The 19,314-nt window shown below is 54.9% G+C and overlaps 6 protein-coding genes across 6 annotated transcripts; 3 read left to right on the top strand and 3 right to left on the bottom strand.

The window, feature by feature from the left end:
* Positions 1 to 1,150: 1,150 nt before the first annotated feature.
* Positions 1,151 to 6,499, top strand: LTS14_001254 (uncharacterized protein; the record flags this gene model as incomplete). The annotated part of the gene is made up of 2 exons (XM_064833963.1): positions 1,151 to 1,439; positions 1,473 to 6,499. The coding sequence occupies 2 exons, from the start codon at positions 1,151 to 1,153 to the stop codon at positions 6,497 to 6,499; spliced, it is 5,316 nt and encodes a 1,771-aa protein (XP_064698924.1).
* Positions 6,500 to 8,249: 1,750 nt separating this feature from the next.
* LTS14_001253 (uncharacterized protein) lies at positions 8,250 to 9,170 on the top strand (the record flags this gene model as incomplete). Its single annotated transcript, XM_064833962.1, has 2 exons — positions 8,250 to 8,429; positions 8,670 to 9,170. 2 exons carry the CDS (start codon positions 8,250 to 8,252, stop codon positions 9,168 to 9,170), a joined length of 681 nt encoding a protein of 226 aa, XP_064698923.1.
* A 1,230-nt stretch (positions 9,171 to 10,400) lies between these two features.
* tmk2 (mitogen activated protein kinase 2) lies at positions 10,401 to 11,896 on the bottom strand (the record flags this gene model as incomplete). The annotated part of the gene is made up of 3 exons (XM_064833961.1): positions 10,401 to 11,104; positions 11,184 to 11,498; positions 11,578 to 11,896. 3 exons carry the CDS (start codon positions 11,894 to 11,896, stop codon positions 10,401 to 10,403), a joined length of 1,338 nt encoding a protein of 445 aa, XP_064698922.1.
* A 1,302-nt stretch (positions 11,897 to 13,198) lies between these two features.
* Positions 13,199 to 14,579, bottom strand: ILV5 (Bifunctional acetohydroxyacid reductoisomerase; the record flags this gene model as incomplete). The annotated part of the gene is made up of 3 exons (XM_064833960.1): positions 13,199 to 13,891; positions 13,966 to 14,276; positions 14,375 to 14,579. The coding sequence occupies 3 exons, from the start codon at positions 14,577 to 14,579 to the stop codon at positions 13,199 to 13,201; spliced, it is 1,209 nt and encodes a 402-aa protein (XP_064698921.1).
* A 539-nt stretch (positions 14,580 to 15,118) lies between these two features.
* Positions 15,119 to 17,656, top strand: LTS14_001250 (uncharacterized protein; the record flags this gene model as incomplete). Its single annotated transcript, XM_064833959.1, has 1 exon — positions 15,119 to 17,656. The coding sequence occupies one exon, from the start codon at positions 15,119 to 15,121 to the stop codon at positions 17,654 to 17,656; it is 2,538 nt and encodes an 845-aa protein (XP_064698920.1).
* Positions 17,657 to 17,757: 101 nt separating this feature from the next.
* On the bottom strand, positions 17,758 to 18,872 carry LTS14_001249 (uncharacterized protein; the record flags this gene model as incomplete). The annotated part of the gene is made up of 2 exons (XM_064833958.1): positions 17,758 to 18,185; positions 18,248 to 18,872. The coding sequence occupies 2 exons, from the start codon at positions 18,870 to 18,872 to the stop codon at positions 17,758 to 17,760; spliced, it is 1,053 nt and encodes a 350-aa protein (XP_064698919.1).
* Positions 18,873 to 19,314: the final 442 nt, after the last annotated feature.

Raw genomic sequence — 19,314 nt, 5'->3', positions numbered from 1 at the left:
CGCTGAAGTCTCACACTTACTCGTCGCAATGGCTCGAGTGCCGCCATGGCACCTTCGCCGGTCCAGCCATTCGCCATCAGAGTGAGATCTGAACAACCAATGATCTGCCAGAAGTGCGAGTAGGCCCAATGTGCAGGGCGGTGAGCTGTAGAAGGAACAAAGAAGTCCACCTCTCACATCTCTATATCAGGCCAAACAGTATTCGGCTCGATGTGCCGGCTTGACAGAAGTGGGACGGGGCTGGGAAGATGGTTCACAGTTGTTACTGTATATCCTGCGTTTGGTTTCTGCGGAAGTGCTCGCGCGGGCAGTGCATCATGCGCGTACAAGGAGTCCATGCAGGTTTTCTGCTGCAGCTGCCCATGCAGACTCCGCGTTGAATTGGGGCGGAGGAGAGTTGAGTGGCTGGTTTGCCATGTCCGACCGATGGGAAGACCTGTTGTCGCATGCAGTAGTGAGAATGCTATCTTGCGCATGTAAATAGTATGTAGTTTTGTACATAGAGTAGTAGCCTTATGACGAGTACATATATTGCTTAGAGTGTCAGTGCGTGGCAGCGTTGGCGTTTTGTGCCGCTGTTGGTGGTTCGTCGCCTTGGTTACCCCAAAGCCTAACTCAATGCAGTGGTTTGACTAAACAGCTACTGTACCACTTCAGACTTGTTATCGTTGTGTCTCGAGAACCCTGCTCGTTTCGGGTCTCCATCTTTTTAAAGCTTGCAGTCGTTGAAGAGAAGTTGGAGAGCTGTATGAGTGCTGTGGAATGCTGCTACTGCCGCTTTAGCTAATCTACTACCTCTTCACATTCACTGGATCGGAAGCGAGATCGATTAACGCCGATAGTTGTGCGTTGGCACGACTCCGACCTCCAACACCTCGACTTTCACTTCCCGATCGCATCTGGATCAACAGACGGATACTTCCACTGGCCATCAAACGGTGAACTGCGACCAACGGTACAGCTGCACCATATCCACCACAGCAGTCACTGCTACCACGACCACAAGTCACCACTCCGCCCAGGATACTTTGTTTGCATCGCCTGGTTAACGTTATGCATTGCGCCGACAACATCAACCGCCTGAGTTAGCTCTTGGGGCAAGATGGGCGTGGACAGCAAAAGACCACCACTACCCGCACCCACGGAGTCAATGGGCGAGACATCTGGCGCCGAAACCGAAGTCGCAACGAACCTGACCACACGAACGGACAAGACAAGCTACGAGGTCCCCGAAGACGGCAGTCCGATCACCATCTCCACGCAAAAGGTGACAGCACATAGGGAGCCTGGTGGGCGGCTAGGTCATCATCGTAGGCAGAAGAGCCAGACGAGCTTGTTGATTGAGTACTTTGAGGCCGGGAAGACCGGTGACAAAGCTAGGAGCCGGCCGAGTGTCCGGGTCAAGGTCACGCCCAGTGCGAGGAAGTCGAGCAGGAGTGGTGGGCATGATGCTATACAGTTCACGGCTATAGGCAAGGATCGCAAGCCCTCCTACACTCGGCGCATATCACTCAACAGCAGCAAGAACGCTGAAGTTGGGCTTGGCCCGCTGGAAGGCACGGAGATCAGTCAATCGTCTGGAGGCAGCAATCTCTCCGGTCATCCTCCTGTGGAAATTGAAGTGCTGAACCACGGCGGCAGCGACATATCTGGCACGAGATCCACCCGCGGGTTGATGTATGCGCCCAACGAATCCAACGTCTCGTCTATGCCACCGGACAGTATGCTCGAAGGCAGCAACATCAGCAATATGACTGGTAGCGAGCTCAGTCACGACTTGTCGCATAGCGAGGACCACACAGTCACTGAGAAAGACTACCTCAAAGCACCTGTACGGTCACGCAGCCGGAGTACAAGCCGCGACCGCATTACACAAAAGGTCATGGAGAAGCTTGGGGCCACTGCTGGCAAGCCCCGAAAGTCAAGCAAGTCTGGCTATGAGCGCAGTATCAGCAAGGAGTACGATGTCGATGGGTACCCGAAAGAAAGGCGACGGCGATCATCAAAGTCTCATCAAGTGGAGGAGGAGTCGACGATCAGTGGCGCCGAGTCGAGCCTAATGTCGTCCCAGCTTGCGCCTAGTCAGCGCTCGTACCGATCTGGCACTACGCAGGGCTCCCGCATGACGAACAACCCGAAACTACTGGAGATGGTTGAAGACACGATCAAGCGCATGATTTTACCCGAGATCAATGCGATCAAGGAAGATCAACGTACGGATCGCAACTTGCGTTCTTCGGAAGGCAAGAGCGGACCCATGCCTAGAGATGGCTACGAGAGTTCAGAGCTTGAGCATCGTGTCAGCAAATCTTCGAGCTCGCCTAATATTGCCAGCAAGCCGAAAGTCATTTTGAACAGGGAAGGTGAAGATCCAGTCGTCTTGTCCCGTGGCGATTCTGAGAGAAAGAAGCATCGCATATCCAGTCGAGAATACACCGAGCGTCCATCCAGTAGTCGACGATCATCTGGGCGAAGCTCAACACGAGGCGATGGCTACGATGATGAGGAGCGAGTGCGCCACAAGTCAAGCAAAAGCGGCCATGGGCTACGTGACGCGGCTGCCGCTGGCATGGCTGGAGGCATCCTGACCGCAGCAGCACTCAAACACCACGACTCTCAGAGCGACGTCCATCAGCACCGGAAAAAGCACAGTAAATCTCGAGGTAGTCGAAGTCGATCAGCTAGTATTGCTGAGACCAACGAAGAAGCATACAGTCGGACGGAGGGAATCCCACCCATGCCCATGGCGAGCCACATTAACGACTCGGATCTGACTCGAGACAGTATCGTGTCTGCAGCGACTGAGCAACCGTCTATCGGAGACGTCATGACTCCCGTGCGCGAGGTTTCCAGAGGGTCGGTGGCGGATGTCATGTCACCGAGTCGTACACCGACACGAACACCGGTCTCTGGATCAAGGGGGCTGGGTATGACACATACCAATCAATCTATCGAGAGCTCGAGTCCCATTTCAAACCGAGCGCGCATGGCTGCGTTGACTGCTGCTGGTATTGGTGGTGTGGCTGTGGCGAAAGGCTACGAAAATCATCACGATCATCAAGTCGATGCAGATGGCTATGGTGATTTGTCTAATCGCCGCGGAGTTGGCAGCCCAGCGCATAGTGTTTCCAGCTTGAAGAATCAATTCGAGAAGGAAGATTCGCTCATACCATCTGGCTTGCGACCAAAGAGTGCTGCATCGAGATCTTCAGCTGGTCGACTTCGCGAGACTCAGGCTTCCCGTACGTCCGCACGGTCTTCGCCTACTACGCAGAGACTGGCACAGTCTCGGAAGCATTCCCAGGATGTCAGTGGTGATGAGTTTATCACGCCTTTCGAAACGCCTGGAGCACTTCTACGGGAAGGTACACCTGGCACTCCGACGAATGGCGAGAGCGTAGACGAGTGGTACGAGCGTCAGCATCAACTCAACAACCGCTATCGGGACTCCATCGACCATGCCACGAATCGCGACTCTTACCAGACAAACCCGTATCCGGAAGATGACAAACGCTACACAACATACACAGACGACAGCTTCGGCGCACCTGGCAGCGATGGCCTGGACGCGGAACGCAATGTGAAAGGTGTGGGTGCCAACCCCATCTACCTGATCCCAGCCGGCGTCGAATCAAACGTGGCCTCGCTCATGGAGCCTTCGATCCTCAGCAGTAACATGCTGTCATCCAATGATAGTTCGACTCGCAACCGTGGCTCGTACGCCGATCGCATGGAGCATTTACGAGATATGGATAAGGACAGTCCAGCCATGTATGACGGATCAACCCTCAGCGAGACGATGCCAAGCCAGGATCGGTGGGCAGCCATCAAAGGCCATGCGCGGAACTTATCTGCCACTACCAGCCAACAGGAGCAGGACTCGCCACGCAGTAGTCCTATGAAGAGTCTGCGTGAAGAACGATCAATTGAAGCGCAGCCGAAGATGAGCGCTAGTGGTCTGCCTGTTGCTGACGATCCCCTGCCTGAGATCGGACATTTCGACGATACGAAGAGCGAGCTGTCGTCAACGAATCCTTCGATTGTTGAGGGGCCGCTGGGTGGTGATCCGACGGGCAGAAGCGAGTGGCCTTATGAGTCTGGTCTGACACCTGGTACCGGAGACAGGCGAGACCTGGCCAGTCCTGGACAAAGGTCGATGAGAAGTGATCACAGTGGACATGGTCGGAAGGATGGAATGCTAGCTGCGGCTGCTGGTGGTGCGGCTGCTTTGGCTGCTAACCATGCTTTTAGCAGGAACAAGTCTGCTACCATGGAAGATGAGGACGATGGTCGCCAAGAGTTGACGCCTGACCTCCGCCACGCTGGAGCAGAGATCGATAGAGAGGCGACACCAACTGGCAGTCCTGCAGCTTTCCGCGACGAGGGATACGTTACTGACGCTCATGCTCGATCAGCTGGCGCGAGGACACCACGACCTGGCGATGAGCAGCGATACAGCAAAGAAGACCTCAACGACTTCAACCGAGCTATGGATGCCCAGAGTCTAGGCGAAGACGACCCTTTCACTAGCACAAATAAAGTCCTGGATGCGAAACATGCACGCCACGTCAGCGGCAACTCCCACGGTATGGCTAGTCCTCTCTACGATAGCAGCACAGGCAAAGGCAAGATCGAGTCCAAGGACATCGTGGCGCTGATGGATCATCTTACTGTTCGCGACGCTCAGCGCAATGCAGTGGATACCGAGATCCTTGTGTCCCTTGTCCGCACAGCAGCTGAGATGCGGTCGTCTTTTGACGAGATGAGGAAGTTCATCAAGGAGCAGGACCAGCTGATCATGGCGAATACCGATCGTGATGCGGAGGTCACAGTGGCCAAAGTCCTCGGTGGTCCGCGGCCGCAGCCCCTGGGATCTCCGCGCACGCCGAGAGGAAATAGTCAGGAGGACATTCAGGCCAAGCGGAAGGGCGTTCTTCGACGAGCACTCAAGGGTCTGACTGGAGGGAGGAAAGCAGACGATCTGGCGCGGGTGGAGGACATGCTCATGCAGATTTTGGACAATGTGGAGGATCTGAAGCATGGTGGTTTGCCTACATCACGCCAGCAGACGGCTTCATTCTCTGAGGGGCCAATGGACTCGTATGAGAAGCTTCGCGCTGCACCCGACTCGGGTTATGAGCCTGAGGGTCAAGCCGATACTTCGAGCACGCCTAGTCATTCTGGTCACTTTGACACCCCGCCACGAGCTGGTAAGGAGCAATTCCACTCTGGTTACGATGGACGTCGTGGTTCGATCAATCGCGTCAGCACGGTCATGGAAGGCGATGAGGATGAAGACGAACTCACGCCCAGCGAAAACCGCGTTCTGCGTAATCAATTCGAGAACAATGAGCGTCTTCTTACACCTACGCAGGAATCACATCAGCAACAGTTCGCGCTCAAGAACCGAGGGCAGAGTCCTAGTGATACTCCTTATCATGGTGCTGAGACGTATGGTGGGATACAGGCGCAGGAGATCACTCCTCAGCGTGCTGCGGTCGAGAAGGCGGAGAAGGATCGCAAGCACAAGAGCGCCGGCTCTTCTATTTTTGGTGTACCAAAGACGAGTAGGTGGTCCAAGACTACGACTTCTTCTGCCGCGCCGGATCTCGCGGGTCTGGAGAGTCCTGTTGCAGCGAGAGCACTCAGACCGCAGAGTGCTGCTTCGAGATCAGTAAGCACACTTGACGAGTATGACGATCACGAGGACTACGAGAGGCAACGTGGCGGTGAGCCTGTAAGGCGGTCGATGCAGAGTCTGGGCAAGGAGCACGAGCGCCCGATCTCGCAAGCTGATACGCGCAGCGTACAGAGTGGGGTGAGCAAGCTTACACGAACACCCTCACCACTGATCCCGTCTGAGAGGTCGCTGAGACAGCAAGACTCGTACGAGCATGCTCGCGAAGCCTCACCAATCCAGCAGGATGAAGCAGGGCAGGAGGAATATGGATTCGACGATCCCAAGTACCAGGCCCATCGCAACTCCATCCTCCTCCAGCACCCACAGCCCCGACAAGGGCCCACGGGCCGCCATCAGAACCATCTGGAGAACAAAGCCGAAGACTTCGATAACCTGACCGGCACGAACAGCGATCTCTCGCAACGAACAGTCTCGGACTTCGACCCAGCGACCTGGGGATCCTCAGGCACTGCAGCACTTGCCAGAAACCGCTTTAGTACAGCGACTTCGGGCGGCGAGCCGCCGAGTCCCGCGAGCATGCGTGGCAGCGGCGGTAGGGAGTCCCAGGGTTCCTTGATCCCTCAGAAACAGCCCCAGGCAGCTGCGGCCGTCACGCCGACGAAGAGATACGATCCCGAACCAGAAGACGACTGGCGCGAGGAGCCGACGTACAGTAACAGTGGTTTCAGCCGTGGTGGCGGAGGTGGTGGGTACAGTTACTCCTCGCCTTACGGCTCTGGGCACCTGCTTGAGCCCATCGAGGAGGTGAGGTATAGTCTCGAGACGGATAGTGGACGTGTAAGTGCTCGAAAGCTCTAGGAAGTACTTCTGCGAGATTGTAGTAGCTGACTCTCCAACGCAGATCTCCCCCGAACCTGGCCCACAGGTAGCGAAAGCCGTCTCCATGCGCAGTAGCGCAGGCGGAAAGAAGATCACTGGACCACGTCCCATGGGCGCCAGAAGTCCGCAGCCTAGGGTTGTTGATAGTGCTGGTACAACTTCTGGGACGATTAGGAGGAAGCCGTTGGCTAAGAGTATTGGTATGTCTACCCTCCAGACCCGTCACTTGAGACGATTATCTAGCCCTCTGAGCTGACTAGTGTTTGCTTACAGCGTCTGACGATAGTCTGAGGAGCGATTGAGAGAGCTTGAGGCATGATCGATCGACCATGCACGTTGCCACGATGGTGGTCGTGGCGGATACGGTTGACGTACATGTGGTTACGGGTTGGACATACTGTAATAACGACACATTACGATTTCTCTCCAGCATATGTTGTTATACCCTTGTCTTTCGCTTTGGATGATATCAGCGTTCGGCAGGTTTTCTCATAGATGGCGCGTTGGTAGTCTCCTGGCATTTCAAATTCTTTCGAATCATGTAACACTCTCATCGTCCTCGCCAACCGACTGACAGTATGACCGGCGTGTACCCGGCGGAGTGGAGCCCAGCCTGCATACCGTGCCTGCACGGCCGTTCGGTACGACTGTGGAGGACTGCTTGCGAGCAATCGGGGCTCTCACCGGACGACTTGCAGATGAGTCGATCCACTACTGAAGCGTCTAGGCAAGATCTGGCCGAACAGGAAGGAAGGTGTCACAAGATGTTACAAGTGCCGAGTCCAGAAACGTGTTTGGAATCGGGATTACCTGGTGGCGAAGGTGAGCAAAGTCGGCCTGGAATCCGGTCAAGATGGTTGACGAGCTCGAAGAAAATGCTTAAGCGGGCGGAAGATTAACTGTTAGCCGGTAATAGAGTTTCTTATGCTTTCTTTCCTGTTTTTGGAAGCGCTTGCAGCTTTTCAAAATGTACGTGTTGTGGTGTGTGTGTGAGTGTGCTGCTACGTAGTTTATATGTATAGACTTCTCGTCAAGCCTTCTGGTGTTGATGTAGCTACGTGTCTTTGATTCGCGTGAAGATCGAGGGTTTCAAAGGATGATCAATCCCACTTGCGAGTTGTAGCCGGCGATCAATTTCTTGCCCGCAGGCTATGCGGACATTATGACGCTTGAGTACTTCGTCTGGCAACGACTGCCGTCGATCGGGAGCGTAACGCAGCAGATGTGGCCATCGAATAATGAGCTCCTTCTATGGCTGGGGATGCCTTGCCCAACGTACATTTTGAGGATCAGGACACGGTGGGGATGGCCGAATCCGCCGTGGAAGATATGAGTTGCGTCCCGATGCAAAGCATTCTTCCGGCGCCGAACAAAGTCAAGACAGGCATGCCCAGAGAAACGTCCACTGGTCTTTTGCCCACGTCCTCCTAAATGGCAACGCGGCTCTGCGAAGCCTGTTCTCAACCCATCGGCGATGAATGCACCCTTTCCTTTTTTGGTTTAAACGCCCTCGACTCTAATGGCTGGAACCCACAGGGACTCGCACTCGGCACGGTCAGGAATGGCAAGATCGAACACTTCCGCCTCGCAAGGCATGGTGAGGACGGGAGTCCGAGGTTAAACAGCCCAAGCTTTAAAAGATGTGGTCTCTTTGTCTTGCCACGTTTATACAACACCACTGCAACTTTAAGAGACGAACTGTGCCTATGCCTACGAGCCCTTACCACTGATGTCGGGCGCCAGTGGCTCTGGCAGACCACCGCCGTTGCTGGCGGCGCGAGCATCGAAACCCGACGATGGATATGGCGGTTCGAGACAACCGGGCCAGGACCCTCGGCCACCGGCGTCGAGGCCGAAGAGGACATTGATCGAGAGTGCCTGCTCGGCATGCCGAAAGCGAAAGTCACGAGTAAGCTTGATACAACCTCACCTTTACTTCGACATATGTAACGATCAAATGCTGACGCATATTGCAGTGCGACGGTGCGAGGTACACACTGTTTTATGGCTTAGTCGAACATGAATACTCTCAGCGACTGACTTGCCCCGCAGACCATCCTGTGCACGATGCCTGACACTACACACCGACTGTGCTTACGAAGCCGAAGAGGGTGAGAGCCGGTGGTCTGCTTTACGAAGAAGAAACCAGATACTCGAGACTGAACGCGCAGAGTCTCGCGAGCTGATGCACTACCTCCAAACCCGTCCCGAGCACGAAGCCCAGGATATATTCCAACGAATACGAAGTGGCGGCTATGAAGATCTCTCCAGCCTGTTACGGCAGGTACGACAAAACGATGTCCAATCGCCGTCCGAAATGAATTATGAGACGATACAACAACAGAGGCCACCGTTCGAGCAACGCATTTCAGCATCATCCTCTGGCGGAAGTGTTGGTGAGCAACAAAGGCTGCCACCAATCAGAAGTATGTTTGATGTATCCGATACTCACGGCCACCATCAGCAGCAGCAACAACAACAGCAGCCGCAACAACAACAGCAGCCGCAACATCCCCAGCATATAATGGACATGACCGGATCCATGCAAAACTCTTACGGACAACAGCAGGATCACCGTCAACATAGTATGAGCTCGCGCGATCGAGGCTCATACTCGAGCTCGGAACATCCATTTACTTCCGGTCCGTGACTGTCATATCTCCAGACCCAAAGGCTTGACGTGCGGCGGCGCGGATCAAACCAGCTGATGACACACTTCGAACCCTTTCGACCTACCACGACCACCATATGACAAGGTCCCAAAGACGCAAGGAAATGAGAAACTTCAACGAGGAAGGCACGACGCGGTGATCGAGGCATCTTGAGTCTTACTTGCCACAATCGGCTGATTATCCGACCTCTAATCGACTAGCTCCAGGCTTCTAAGACGCGGTTCGGCGTCGATGTAAACCAGCACGAGGCAAATATTCGCATATGACAATCGAGATCGCGGAATCTGGACAATGATCAGGCCGTAGATCAATCAGATACCAAGCATCGGGTTCTCCGACCGCCGTCAAGTCCGTGACCATTGTACAGCACTACTCAGAGCGTTACTGGAAAGGACAGCCTGCCACATCCGGATGGCACGGCCCTGGAAATAGAAAACCTCATCATGACGATCGTAACCACGAGTCCATTCGCCAGCGATTCGAGCGACGTTCCCGGACAAAAGAAGCGGCGGCGGCAGCATTAGGTGACAAACTCAAGCATCCCGTGCCTTGCCTCTCTGCGAGCGAAGGACGGCAAAGCAGGCTATGAAAGAAACGCAGGCCAGTCGGCATCAGAGGAACAGACCAGACTAGACTAGACTAGACTAGACTAGACAGACGAGTCACCATCAACAAACACTGCACTAGCAGACTCCACGCAGAGACCGGCCGTAAGCTGTCACATCCAAAGCTGCGCACAACCACTACTTCTGGCGCACTACCATCTCAGATCACGCGCGGGTGACCAGAAAAGCCCACAGATAGGATCGAGCTCTACACAACGATGTGAATAAGATCCAGCACTTTGAGTCCGTCGACGAAACATTTTCATGCAGCGAAAGCGAGCGGGCTCAAGAAAGACTTTCGATTCCCTCCTTTCCCTTTCTATGAAAAAAAAAAGAGGGAAGCAGACAATGGACCAAACCAAACGGATCATCGCCCCGCGCTCGAACGCTCTTACGCAATTCCCCGAGCCTCGCTCACATCTCGAAACCGGCCGCCCGAACGTCTTCATGTCCCTCGGAAGCGATCGTTCCCCCTTCTCTGTGCAGTTCTACGCCTCGTCCGAGCAGACCACAACCCCAACGCTAAACTGCCTCCACGCTCGCCTCCACCATCACATCTATCTACAACGGCCCCCTACTGCACCACCCACTCATCATCCAACCCTACCTCATCGCATCCAACCCCCCCTGCAATTCCCTCTCCAAGTCCACCCCCTGCATCCCACCACCCGCAGCCGCACCCCTACCACCCCCCTGCCCCTGCTGTAACATCTCCTGCGGCCGGGGATCCTCATACATCCTACTATCATACCCCTCCGGAATCGGCACCTGACTCTGCCCCATTCCCTGCCCCTGCTGCGACCCCTGCTGCTGCTGCTGAGGAACCGGCTGCCCATAGCCCTTAACGGCCTGCGGCGCCCTCACCTCCGCGCGAAAGCGCCTCACCTCATCCAAAATCAACACCCGCATCTCGGGAACCTCCTCCACGACCTCAAAGCCGAAATCAAACGGGATCGGACAATCCGGCTCATCGCTCGCGTCGTGCCAAATAGACAAATACCGATGTTCCAGCGCCTCCTCCACCCCAATCCGCTGGGAAGGATCAAACGCCAACATCCTGTCCAATAGATCCAGGGCGTCCGGGTTGGCGCGGGGGAAGAGTTGCTGGAAGGGGACTTTGCTCATGTAAGGGAGGTTGCGGACGTATTCTTGGGCTCGTGGGGATCCGATGCGGGATAAGGTGGATTCGGATGGGGTGCCAAGGTAGTGGAGGATCTGGTTGAGTTGGTCGACGTAGTCGCGGCCTTTGAAGAAAGGTTTGCTGCCGAGGAGTTCGGCGAGGATGCAGCCGACGGACCAGACGTCGACTGGACAAGAACATATTCGTTAGCATTCTAGATAGAATTCTTGTGCCCGGTGGAATAGAGTAGGGGGGACGACACGTACTAGCCTTGGTGTAACTCTGAAAACTCAACATAATCTCGGGCGCGCGATACCATCTCGTGGCCACATACTCGGTCATATAACCCGCATTCTCCTCAGGATCCACACTGAAGCCGCGGGCCAAGCCGAAATCGGCAATCTTCAGCTCACAGTCGGCGTTGACGAGTAAGTTGCCCGGTTTGAGGTCGCGGTGCAGGACGTTGGCGCTGTGGATGTATTTGAGGCCGCAGAGGATCTGGTAGATGAAGGATTGGAAGTGGGCGTCTGTTAGGGGTTGGCCGGAGCGGATGATGGCTGCTAGGTCGCATTCCATGAGTTCTGGATAGTCATATCTCGTTAGCCTAACCGCATCTATTCCATATCCACTCTCGCCCTCGAGTATGGTTTTGTGACTCACCTTCATACAAATACGTCTCATTAAAATTATCCGGCCGGGGGATATCCATATCATACAAACACGTGATATTCCTATGCCCCCGGAAATGCTGCAGCAGTTTTATCTCTCGCAGCGCGCGCTTGGCCAGGATCTTCTTGCTGAAGACATTGGTGATTTTCTTGATGGCGACGCCCTCGGCCGTGGTATTGTTGGTGGCGGCGCAGACGATGCCGTAGGCGCCCTGGCCCAACTCTTTGGTGACGGTGTACCGCTCGTCGACTATGAAGTCTTGGTTGAAGACTTTGAAGACTTTGCGGTTGGAGATGCCGTTGTCTGCCATGGTCGCGAATTATGTATCGCGAGGGAGGCAGGTTGCTAAGTGGGGTGGCCAAGGTCGTGTGCGGTGGTCCTGGGTCTATATCGTCTCTTCCTTCTTTCCTCTGCTGAAGCGGATGTCGTAGTCTGGTATGTGAGGATACGCAAACTGTATACTGTATATGCGCTGGACGCCAACAAAGCACGGTATATTATATGCGTCTCCAAGGCAAGCAAATAATACCGTAAGGCGACTCTTGTGTGTTACGGCCAAGCTCTTGACCGGTGAGAGGAAGCAGGTACAAGTACCTCAACCGGGCGGATAGTGCTGCTTGCTTGCTTGCTTGCTTGCTTGCGAGCTACAGTAAAAACCAAGCTTTCGATCGATTGGGCGTCAATTCAGTCCAGCAGTCCAATGCAAGGAGAAGGGCAGTAATGACAGCGTCAGCAGCGGCGGACAGTAATCCTTCCTTCCTATGTCTTCCTCATTCGTAAACACGAAGGCAACCTTTATAGATAAGTATAGCATCTCCATCGTCAGCAGCGTCAGACCCCTCCAAAGTGGGGTCGCAAAGCGAAAGGGCTCGCCGAATGGACGACCATCGCCCACGCCGACATTTGCGCACCCCTGCTCTAACTCTACCGACAGGCTCAGGGCGGTGCAGATATCTACTTACCTTACCTACTGCGGTAAGTGGTCAGCATGACTACTGGTAGCGTGGACTCTGTGCTTCGTGTGACCTATGTACCTGACTGGCCTCAGGTCTCCCGGCACGTAGAGGAGTACCAGACGGATGATACCGTAGCGTGGCAGGGCAAGATGCTTGACTGTCCCGTCCCATCCCATCCCAGCCTGCACTATGACTATACCGCCTGCGTCCAGATACACCGCTGCGGGCTCGGTCAAGAAGTAGCTGCGATATACAGTACATCGCATCGCCCAGTCTCGGTGTCCACTGCTACGTCGGTTGCCATAATGTACACCGAGGAGTAAGAAGAAGAAGAAGAAGAAGAAGGCGAAAAGGACCGAGCCAGCCACAGTCGCAAACGTACAGGGGGTGCTACTACGCTATACATCTAGAAAGCCAACCAGGAAAGCGCAAACAATACTTTTCTACACCGCTGCCAGTGCTCCCTCCCGACCGTCGTGGAACTAGGACCACCGACCGACGCCCAATGCTGCCCCCCCCCCACCCCGCCACTCACTCACTCACACACTCACCCACTCACTTACACACCTCACCTCAGCTCACCTCATCTCACCCCCACCTCTCCCTCACCTCCCCTCATCCCCCCCCACCTCACCAACCTCAATACCAACCTGACCCTACTGATTCTCCGGCCTCAAACTCCTAACCGCCTTCCCCGCCCTCCAAATCTCCATCTCCCGAATCTCCTCCATCTCCTTCTCAAACGCCTGCCGATAATCACTCCGCCCCGCATACTCCAACGTCCTCGCCGTCTCCTTGCCCGTCTTAACCGAATCATACAACTCATTAAACACCGGCTTCAACGCCGCCTTGAACTTGGCGCTCCAATCGATCGCCCCGCGACGCGCCGTGGTGGAGCATGCGGCGTACATGTAATCCATCCCGTTCTGCCCGATCAAGGGGTAGAGGGACTGCGTGGCCTCCTCTACCGTCTCGTTGAAAGCTTCGGAGGGGGAATGGCCGGCTTCGCGGAGGACCTCGTATTGTGCGAGGAACATACCGTGGATGCCTCCCATCAGGCATCCACGCTCACCGTACAGATCCGAGTAGACTTCCTTTTCGAAGGTGGTTTTGTAGAGGTAGCCGGAGCCGATGGCGACGCCGAGGGCTTGAGCTTTTTCTTCTGCTTTGCCCGTGGCGTCGTTGAAGACGGCGAAGGAGGAGTTGATGCCCCGGCCTTCGCGGAAGAGGGTGCGGACTGTGCGCCCCGAGCCCTTGGGCGCGACGAGGATGACGTCGATGTCCTTGGGGGGTTCGACGCCGGTTTGGTCTTTGAAGACGGGGGAGAAGCCGTGGGAGAAGTAGAGGGTCTACCGTAGCAATACACCGTTAGCTTCTGCTCGAATTCAATCATTTCACCTTGGTAGGATTGTGTCTGACTCACCTTCCCCTTGGTCAACAACGGCTTAATCGCCGGCCACGTCTCCTTCTGCGCGGCATCGGAGAGCAAATTCATGACAATAGAACCCTTCTTAATCGCCTCCTCGACCTCGAACAAGTTGGTCCCCGGCACCCACCCATCCTGCACCGCTTCCTTCCAGCTCGTCCCGTCTTTCCGCACACCAATAATGACATTCAGGCCATTGTCGCGGAGGTTCAAACCCTGGCCGTGACCTTGCGAGCCGTAGCCGATGAGGGCGAGGGTGTCGTTCTTGAAGTACTCGAGGAGTTTGTCTCGGGGCCAGTCGTCGCGTTCTGTTATATCACACACACACACGCTTTTCGTTAGCAAGCCTGCCATTGGGTCATGTGATGTGATTGCGATGGATTCATGTTCCGGGGGAAAAGCATACCGTACACCTTCTCCTTGTCGCCGGCGAAGTCGACAGTCTTCACACCACGTGTCTGCTGCACGAGGGAGGAGACGGCGGCGGGTTTGGTTGCTGCGGTTCTGCTCGCGGCTTGGACAGCTGACACGAAGGTCCTTTGCTGCACGCGCGGTGTGGCTGCCTGCTTCAATGCGAGGCGGAGAGCTCTGCTGGATCGTGCTGAAGCCATTGTGGGTGGGTGTGTAAGTGGAGAGGAGATGATTTGGGGATTTGTTGTCGTTTTGGAGCTCGAGCAAGCAATATTTTTTGAAGCTCTTGTGACTGACTCGAAGCGGCATCGGCGCACTGTTCACGCTGCGCCAGTGGTGGATTCCCGCCAGACGACCAGCCACTTTGGCCGAGACAAAAGCTAGATTGACCCAGATTGATTAATACTTCACCACCTCTGCTTTTGCTTGCCAAGGACTGTATACTTCGCTCTCTCGAATAATGCGATGGGTATGAATCGGAACAAGAAGCTTCACGTGCGCATATACTCGTGAGGCCGCACTGGGCTTCGCCGCAGCATCAGGCTTCATCAGGCTTCGTAGCTCTACCATCTCTTTCCATTCATCAAACAATCTCTTCAAGACAATACACTCACTTCCATTGCCTACCTGCTAAAACTGATGTCCTCACTACAAGTAGCAGCCAGTATGATGATGCTCATCAGACATATATCGCCACTATTGCTGTTTGCTCGACACTGACGAGAATACACCCATCAACATGGCTACAGGCAAAGCAACCACGCTCGATATATACGCTCGAACATACATACCACAAATCTTACAAAGCATAAATGATCGGCCTGCTCAGCAACTACACTCTCTACCAGCTCGATGGATAGATTTCCAACAATACGTTCATTCTTTCGCAGGATCCGCTTTCCTGACAGCTGATCCATTGACTCCTGAGATTGCAGAGATTCAGCCTGTCGGAGGCATACAGGATCTCGGCCCGACCAACTATCATACCGTCTTCAGAAATGCACTATCAACAGAAGCACAAGCGCTTCAGCAAGAGTGTATCGAGCATGCACTCTACAATGTCCCACTACAGCTCGCCGAGCGAGACCCTCGACCATCAATGTACTGGCTCCGTGTCCCTGGCCTACGAGAGTTGAGCCTCCAGGTAGAGATTGGAGATATCGTGCAGCTCCGTCAGATCCACTTTGGTCTACGTGGCGAGATTCTTGAAGCGCCGCTCCTGACATACAACGCCGAAGGTCCAGTCACAATTCCTCACTATGTCGAGCAGCAAAACAACGCTGTCGTCTGGGCAATCGACCGACTCCATGAAAGACTCGTGTTGAGGATCGACACCCTGGTACGACAGAGTATGAAGTTCAATGTCTGCTTCACCGTCCAGCAAGGTCGTCTTGGCGCTTTATATCGTGCAGTCGCCAATGTTCATCATGCCATGCCTAATCAGGACTGGCTACGTAGCATGCTCTTTCCTGCGTCCGAGGACGGCGTCATGCAGAAGACGCTGAACAAGGCCACGATCGACTGGACGATGCACGACAAGCTGCTCAACTACGAACAGATCCGCGCGGTGGACACGGCGCTGGCGAGGAATTATGGTGCACTTCCTTACATAATTTCAGGCCCGCCTGGGACGGGAAAGACGAAGACTATGGTTGAAGTTGCGCTACAGCTTGTCGAGAGGAAGGATGCTCATCTCCTAGTCTGCGCTCCGTCGGATCCTGCGGCAGACACACTGACCCGAAGGCTAAGACAGTCTCTAGAGCCAAAACAACTGCTAAGATTGAACCCGCCTTCGCGAAGCTTCCCGGAAGTACCAACAGCGATCCTGCCATTCTGCTATATTGACGATGACATATTCTCGCTTCCTCCACCACCTCAACTTATGCGTTACAAGATCGTCGTCACCACATGCAGAGATGCGGAGATCCTACTCAGAGCTCGACTGAGCAATGCAGATCTGCACAGCCTCGAACATGGTCTACTCTCTGCGCTCCACCCTGAGAACTCAATACCACAGCAAACACTCCACTGGACCAGTCTACTCATCGACGAAGCCGCACAGGCCATCGAGCCCGAAGCATGTATCCCCCTCCTCGTAGTAACACCACCTTACAACTACAAACCCACCAAGGAGCAACACCTCCCCTCCGTAATCATGGCCGGCGACCACAACCAACTCGGCCCACGCACGGCCTCCAAAACCCACACCCTCCAAACCTCCCTCTTCGAACGCCTCCTCGCCCTAACGCCCTACGCCGCGCACCCCCTGACCCGCTCAAAACAAAACAACGGCATAATGCCCCGCCTCACCAAATCCCTCCTCCCCATCCCCCGCGCCCCCTTCGCAAACCTCATCCGGAACTACCGCTCCCACCCTTCCATCCTCGCCACACCCTCCTCGCTCTTCTACGCCGATACCCTAGACCCCTGCGCCCTACCCACCTCCACCCTAACCTCCTGGACCGGCTGGCGGGGACGTAAATGGCCCGTCCTTTTCCTCTCCCACAGCGGAAAAGACGAAATGGAACAGGATAACGGCGGCTGGTATAACGTCTCTGAAGCTCGCCTCGCGCTTTCCACCGCCTTATCCTTCCTCCAACAGGGGTTGATAGAGAAAGCGGATATCTGCATCATGTCCCCCTTCCGCGCCCAAGTCAACCTTCTCCGTCGATTAGCACGGACGCCGGAGTTCGGGCTCAGGGACGTGAGTATCGGCCCCTTGGAAGCTTTCCAGGGGTTGGAGAGCTCGTTGCTAATTCTTTGCACTACTCGTACTCGGGAGAGATTTCTGGAACAGGATCGGCTCAAGGGGTTGGGGGTTGTGGGGGAGGCTAGGAGGTTTAATGTTGCGGTTACGAGGGCGAGGGAAGGGTTGGTTGTGATTGGGAGTCCCCGGGTGTTGGGCAAGGATGAGTGTTGGGGGGCTTTTTTGGGGTTTTGTGCGAGGAATGGGTTGTGGGATGGTGGGGCCAGTGAGCGGTATATGGGTGGTGAGGGGATGGTTAGTCGGCTTGAGAGGCAGTTGATTCATTCCGGAGCGGTGGGATTGAATGATGAGCGGGATTTGATTGACGGGGTAAGGAGGCTGGGGGTTTATGATGATGAGGAGCAGATTCGTTGGCGGGAGGGGGTGGAGATGGAGGAGGTGGTGCGTGGATTGGGAGAAGAAGGAGACGATGAAGATGATGATGGTAATGATGTTGATGATGGTCATGAAGACGAAGAGGATGGAGAGCATGAAGACCATGGAGACGGCCATGACGATGACTATAGATGAAGAGTTTTAAAATACCCGACGGTACTCCCTTGGCGTCACTCGTGAATGTTATGCTAAGCCCGGCAGTCCAGCAGCTGACCGCGAGCAGAAGCAGCGCAGATCTATGTATACAAGTCATCTTCTTCTCCCTCTCCCTGCTTGCCTACGTGCACAACCATATCCTCATCCTCCTCCCTGACCTTCTCAACCTCGACCTGACTCACTGCCCCCTTACTCCCCCTCCCCCCTCTCCTTCCCAACCCCCTCTTCGGACCCAAATCCATGACATTCACGATCTTCGGTCCCGAACCCGAATACAACACCTCCTTCCCCTCCAGCACTTCTGGCGTGCTCTTCAAGCGCACACTGTGCGTCACAAGATTATATTCCAGAATCCGTTTATTCCCCAGTTTATAAGTTTCGAACTGGGCGAAACAGCGGGGAGGGTCGCGGAAGTTGGGTGTGGCGTTGTTGTTGGTCGTGTGGAAGGGGGGAAAGGGGGAGGGGGAGTTGTGGGAGTTGGTGGGGTGGGGGTCGAAGAGGATCCAATCTGTTGATTCGTCCGCATGGTCAGCTCGTTGCTCAGACATTTGAGAAGTGAGGGAGACTTACTCGGATCCCCACCAACCCTCAACCCCTCATACTCCCCCTCCACCTTACCCCCCTTCTCCTTCCCCTTGACAGCAGAATCCCTCTTCACCCTCTTCTCCCTCCCTCCTCCCTCCGCAGCGCCCGAAGGTGAAGCCCGTTTGTGAATCGTCTTCCCGTCTGGCATCCGCGACTCCTTGATCCCAGCCACTTCGCCGACTTTCTTCTTACTCATGCCCATGTCTGCGAAATCGGTCTTGAGGTCTTTTGTGCTTTCCACGCCTTGGGCGGTGCGGAAGATCGGGCGGGTTAGTGAGGGTTTCGGGGGTTGGGGTCGGGGTCGGGGTGCTGGATGGGGATGGAGTGAAGCTTGTGGTGCAGCGGTCGCATTGGTGGATGAGTAGTTGTTGCCGGGAGGTGAGACTGAGACCGGGCTATCGCCATCCAAAGGCGAGATATCGAGTGGTGAGTCCTGCGGAGGTGATGATGATGATGACGACGGCACCATCTCATCCGAACTCATGATCATCGGTTCCTGCTCAGGACTCTGCTCCACAAACCCATCCATTATCGTGGTAGGAAAGCCGACACCGCTTGTGATAGTCTTAGGAGAGATGCCTTCCAGCTCGTGGGTGAAGGGTTCAGGCATGGCAATAGATCTTTTGATCCTGATTCTCGGTGGCGAGCGTGCGGGTTGTGTGGCGCCGTTTGCAGCAATAGAAGTGCGATGGCTTGTGTTTGCCTGGACGTCATTCCATTAGTCACGGCCAATAGCACAACGGTTTGGTAGAGGAAGGATATGGTGTACCAGGTCCAGAGTAGGACGGGTTATACGTCTTGCTCTCTTGTTTGTAATCGGAGGAGTGGTGGCGATTTTGTTTGCAGCAGCATCCAGTTCAGGGGTTGCTTGGTCTGCCATTGCTCGTGATCTCTTGCGTGTATTCATCATGAACAAGGTGTTTGTTGCAACCTAGTCCTTCGGTAGTATTATAGTTTTATAGTTGTCGCGAGGTGCAGAAGTCCGACAGGAAGCAGGAAGGAAGGACGCTGTTGTGTGGTAAGCAAAGATGGAAAGCAAAAGCAACACCCGT

The sequence above is a fragment of the Recurvomyces mirabilis genome, assembly GCF_035927965.1.
Source record: "Recurvomyces mirabilis strain CCFEE 5264 chromosome Unknown scaffold_2, whole genome shotgun sequence".
NCBI classification, from domain to species: domain Eukaryota; kingdom Fungi; phylum Ascomycota; class Dothideomycetes; order Mycosphaerellales; family Teratosphaeriaceae; genus Recurvomyces; species Recurvomyces mirabilis.
This window is presented reverse-complemented; position numbering and strand designations above follow the sequence as displayed.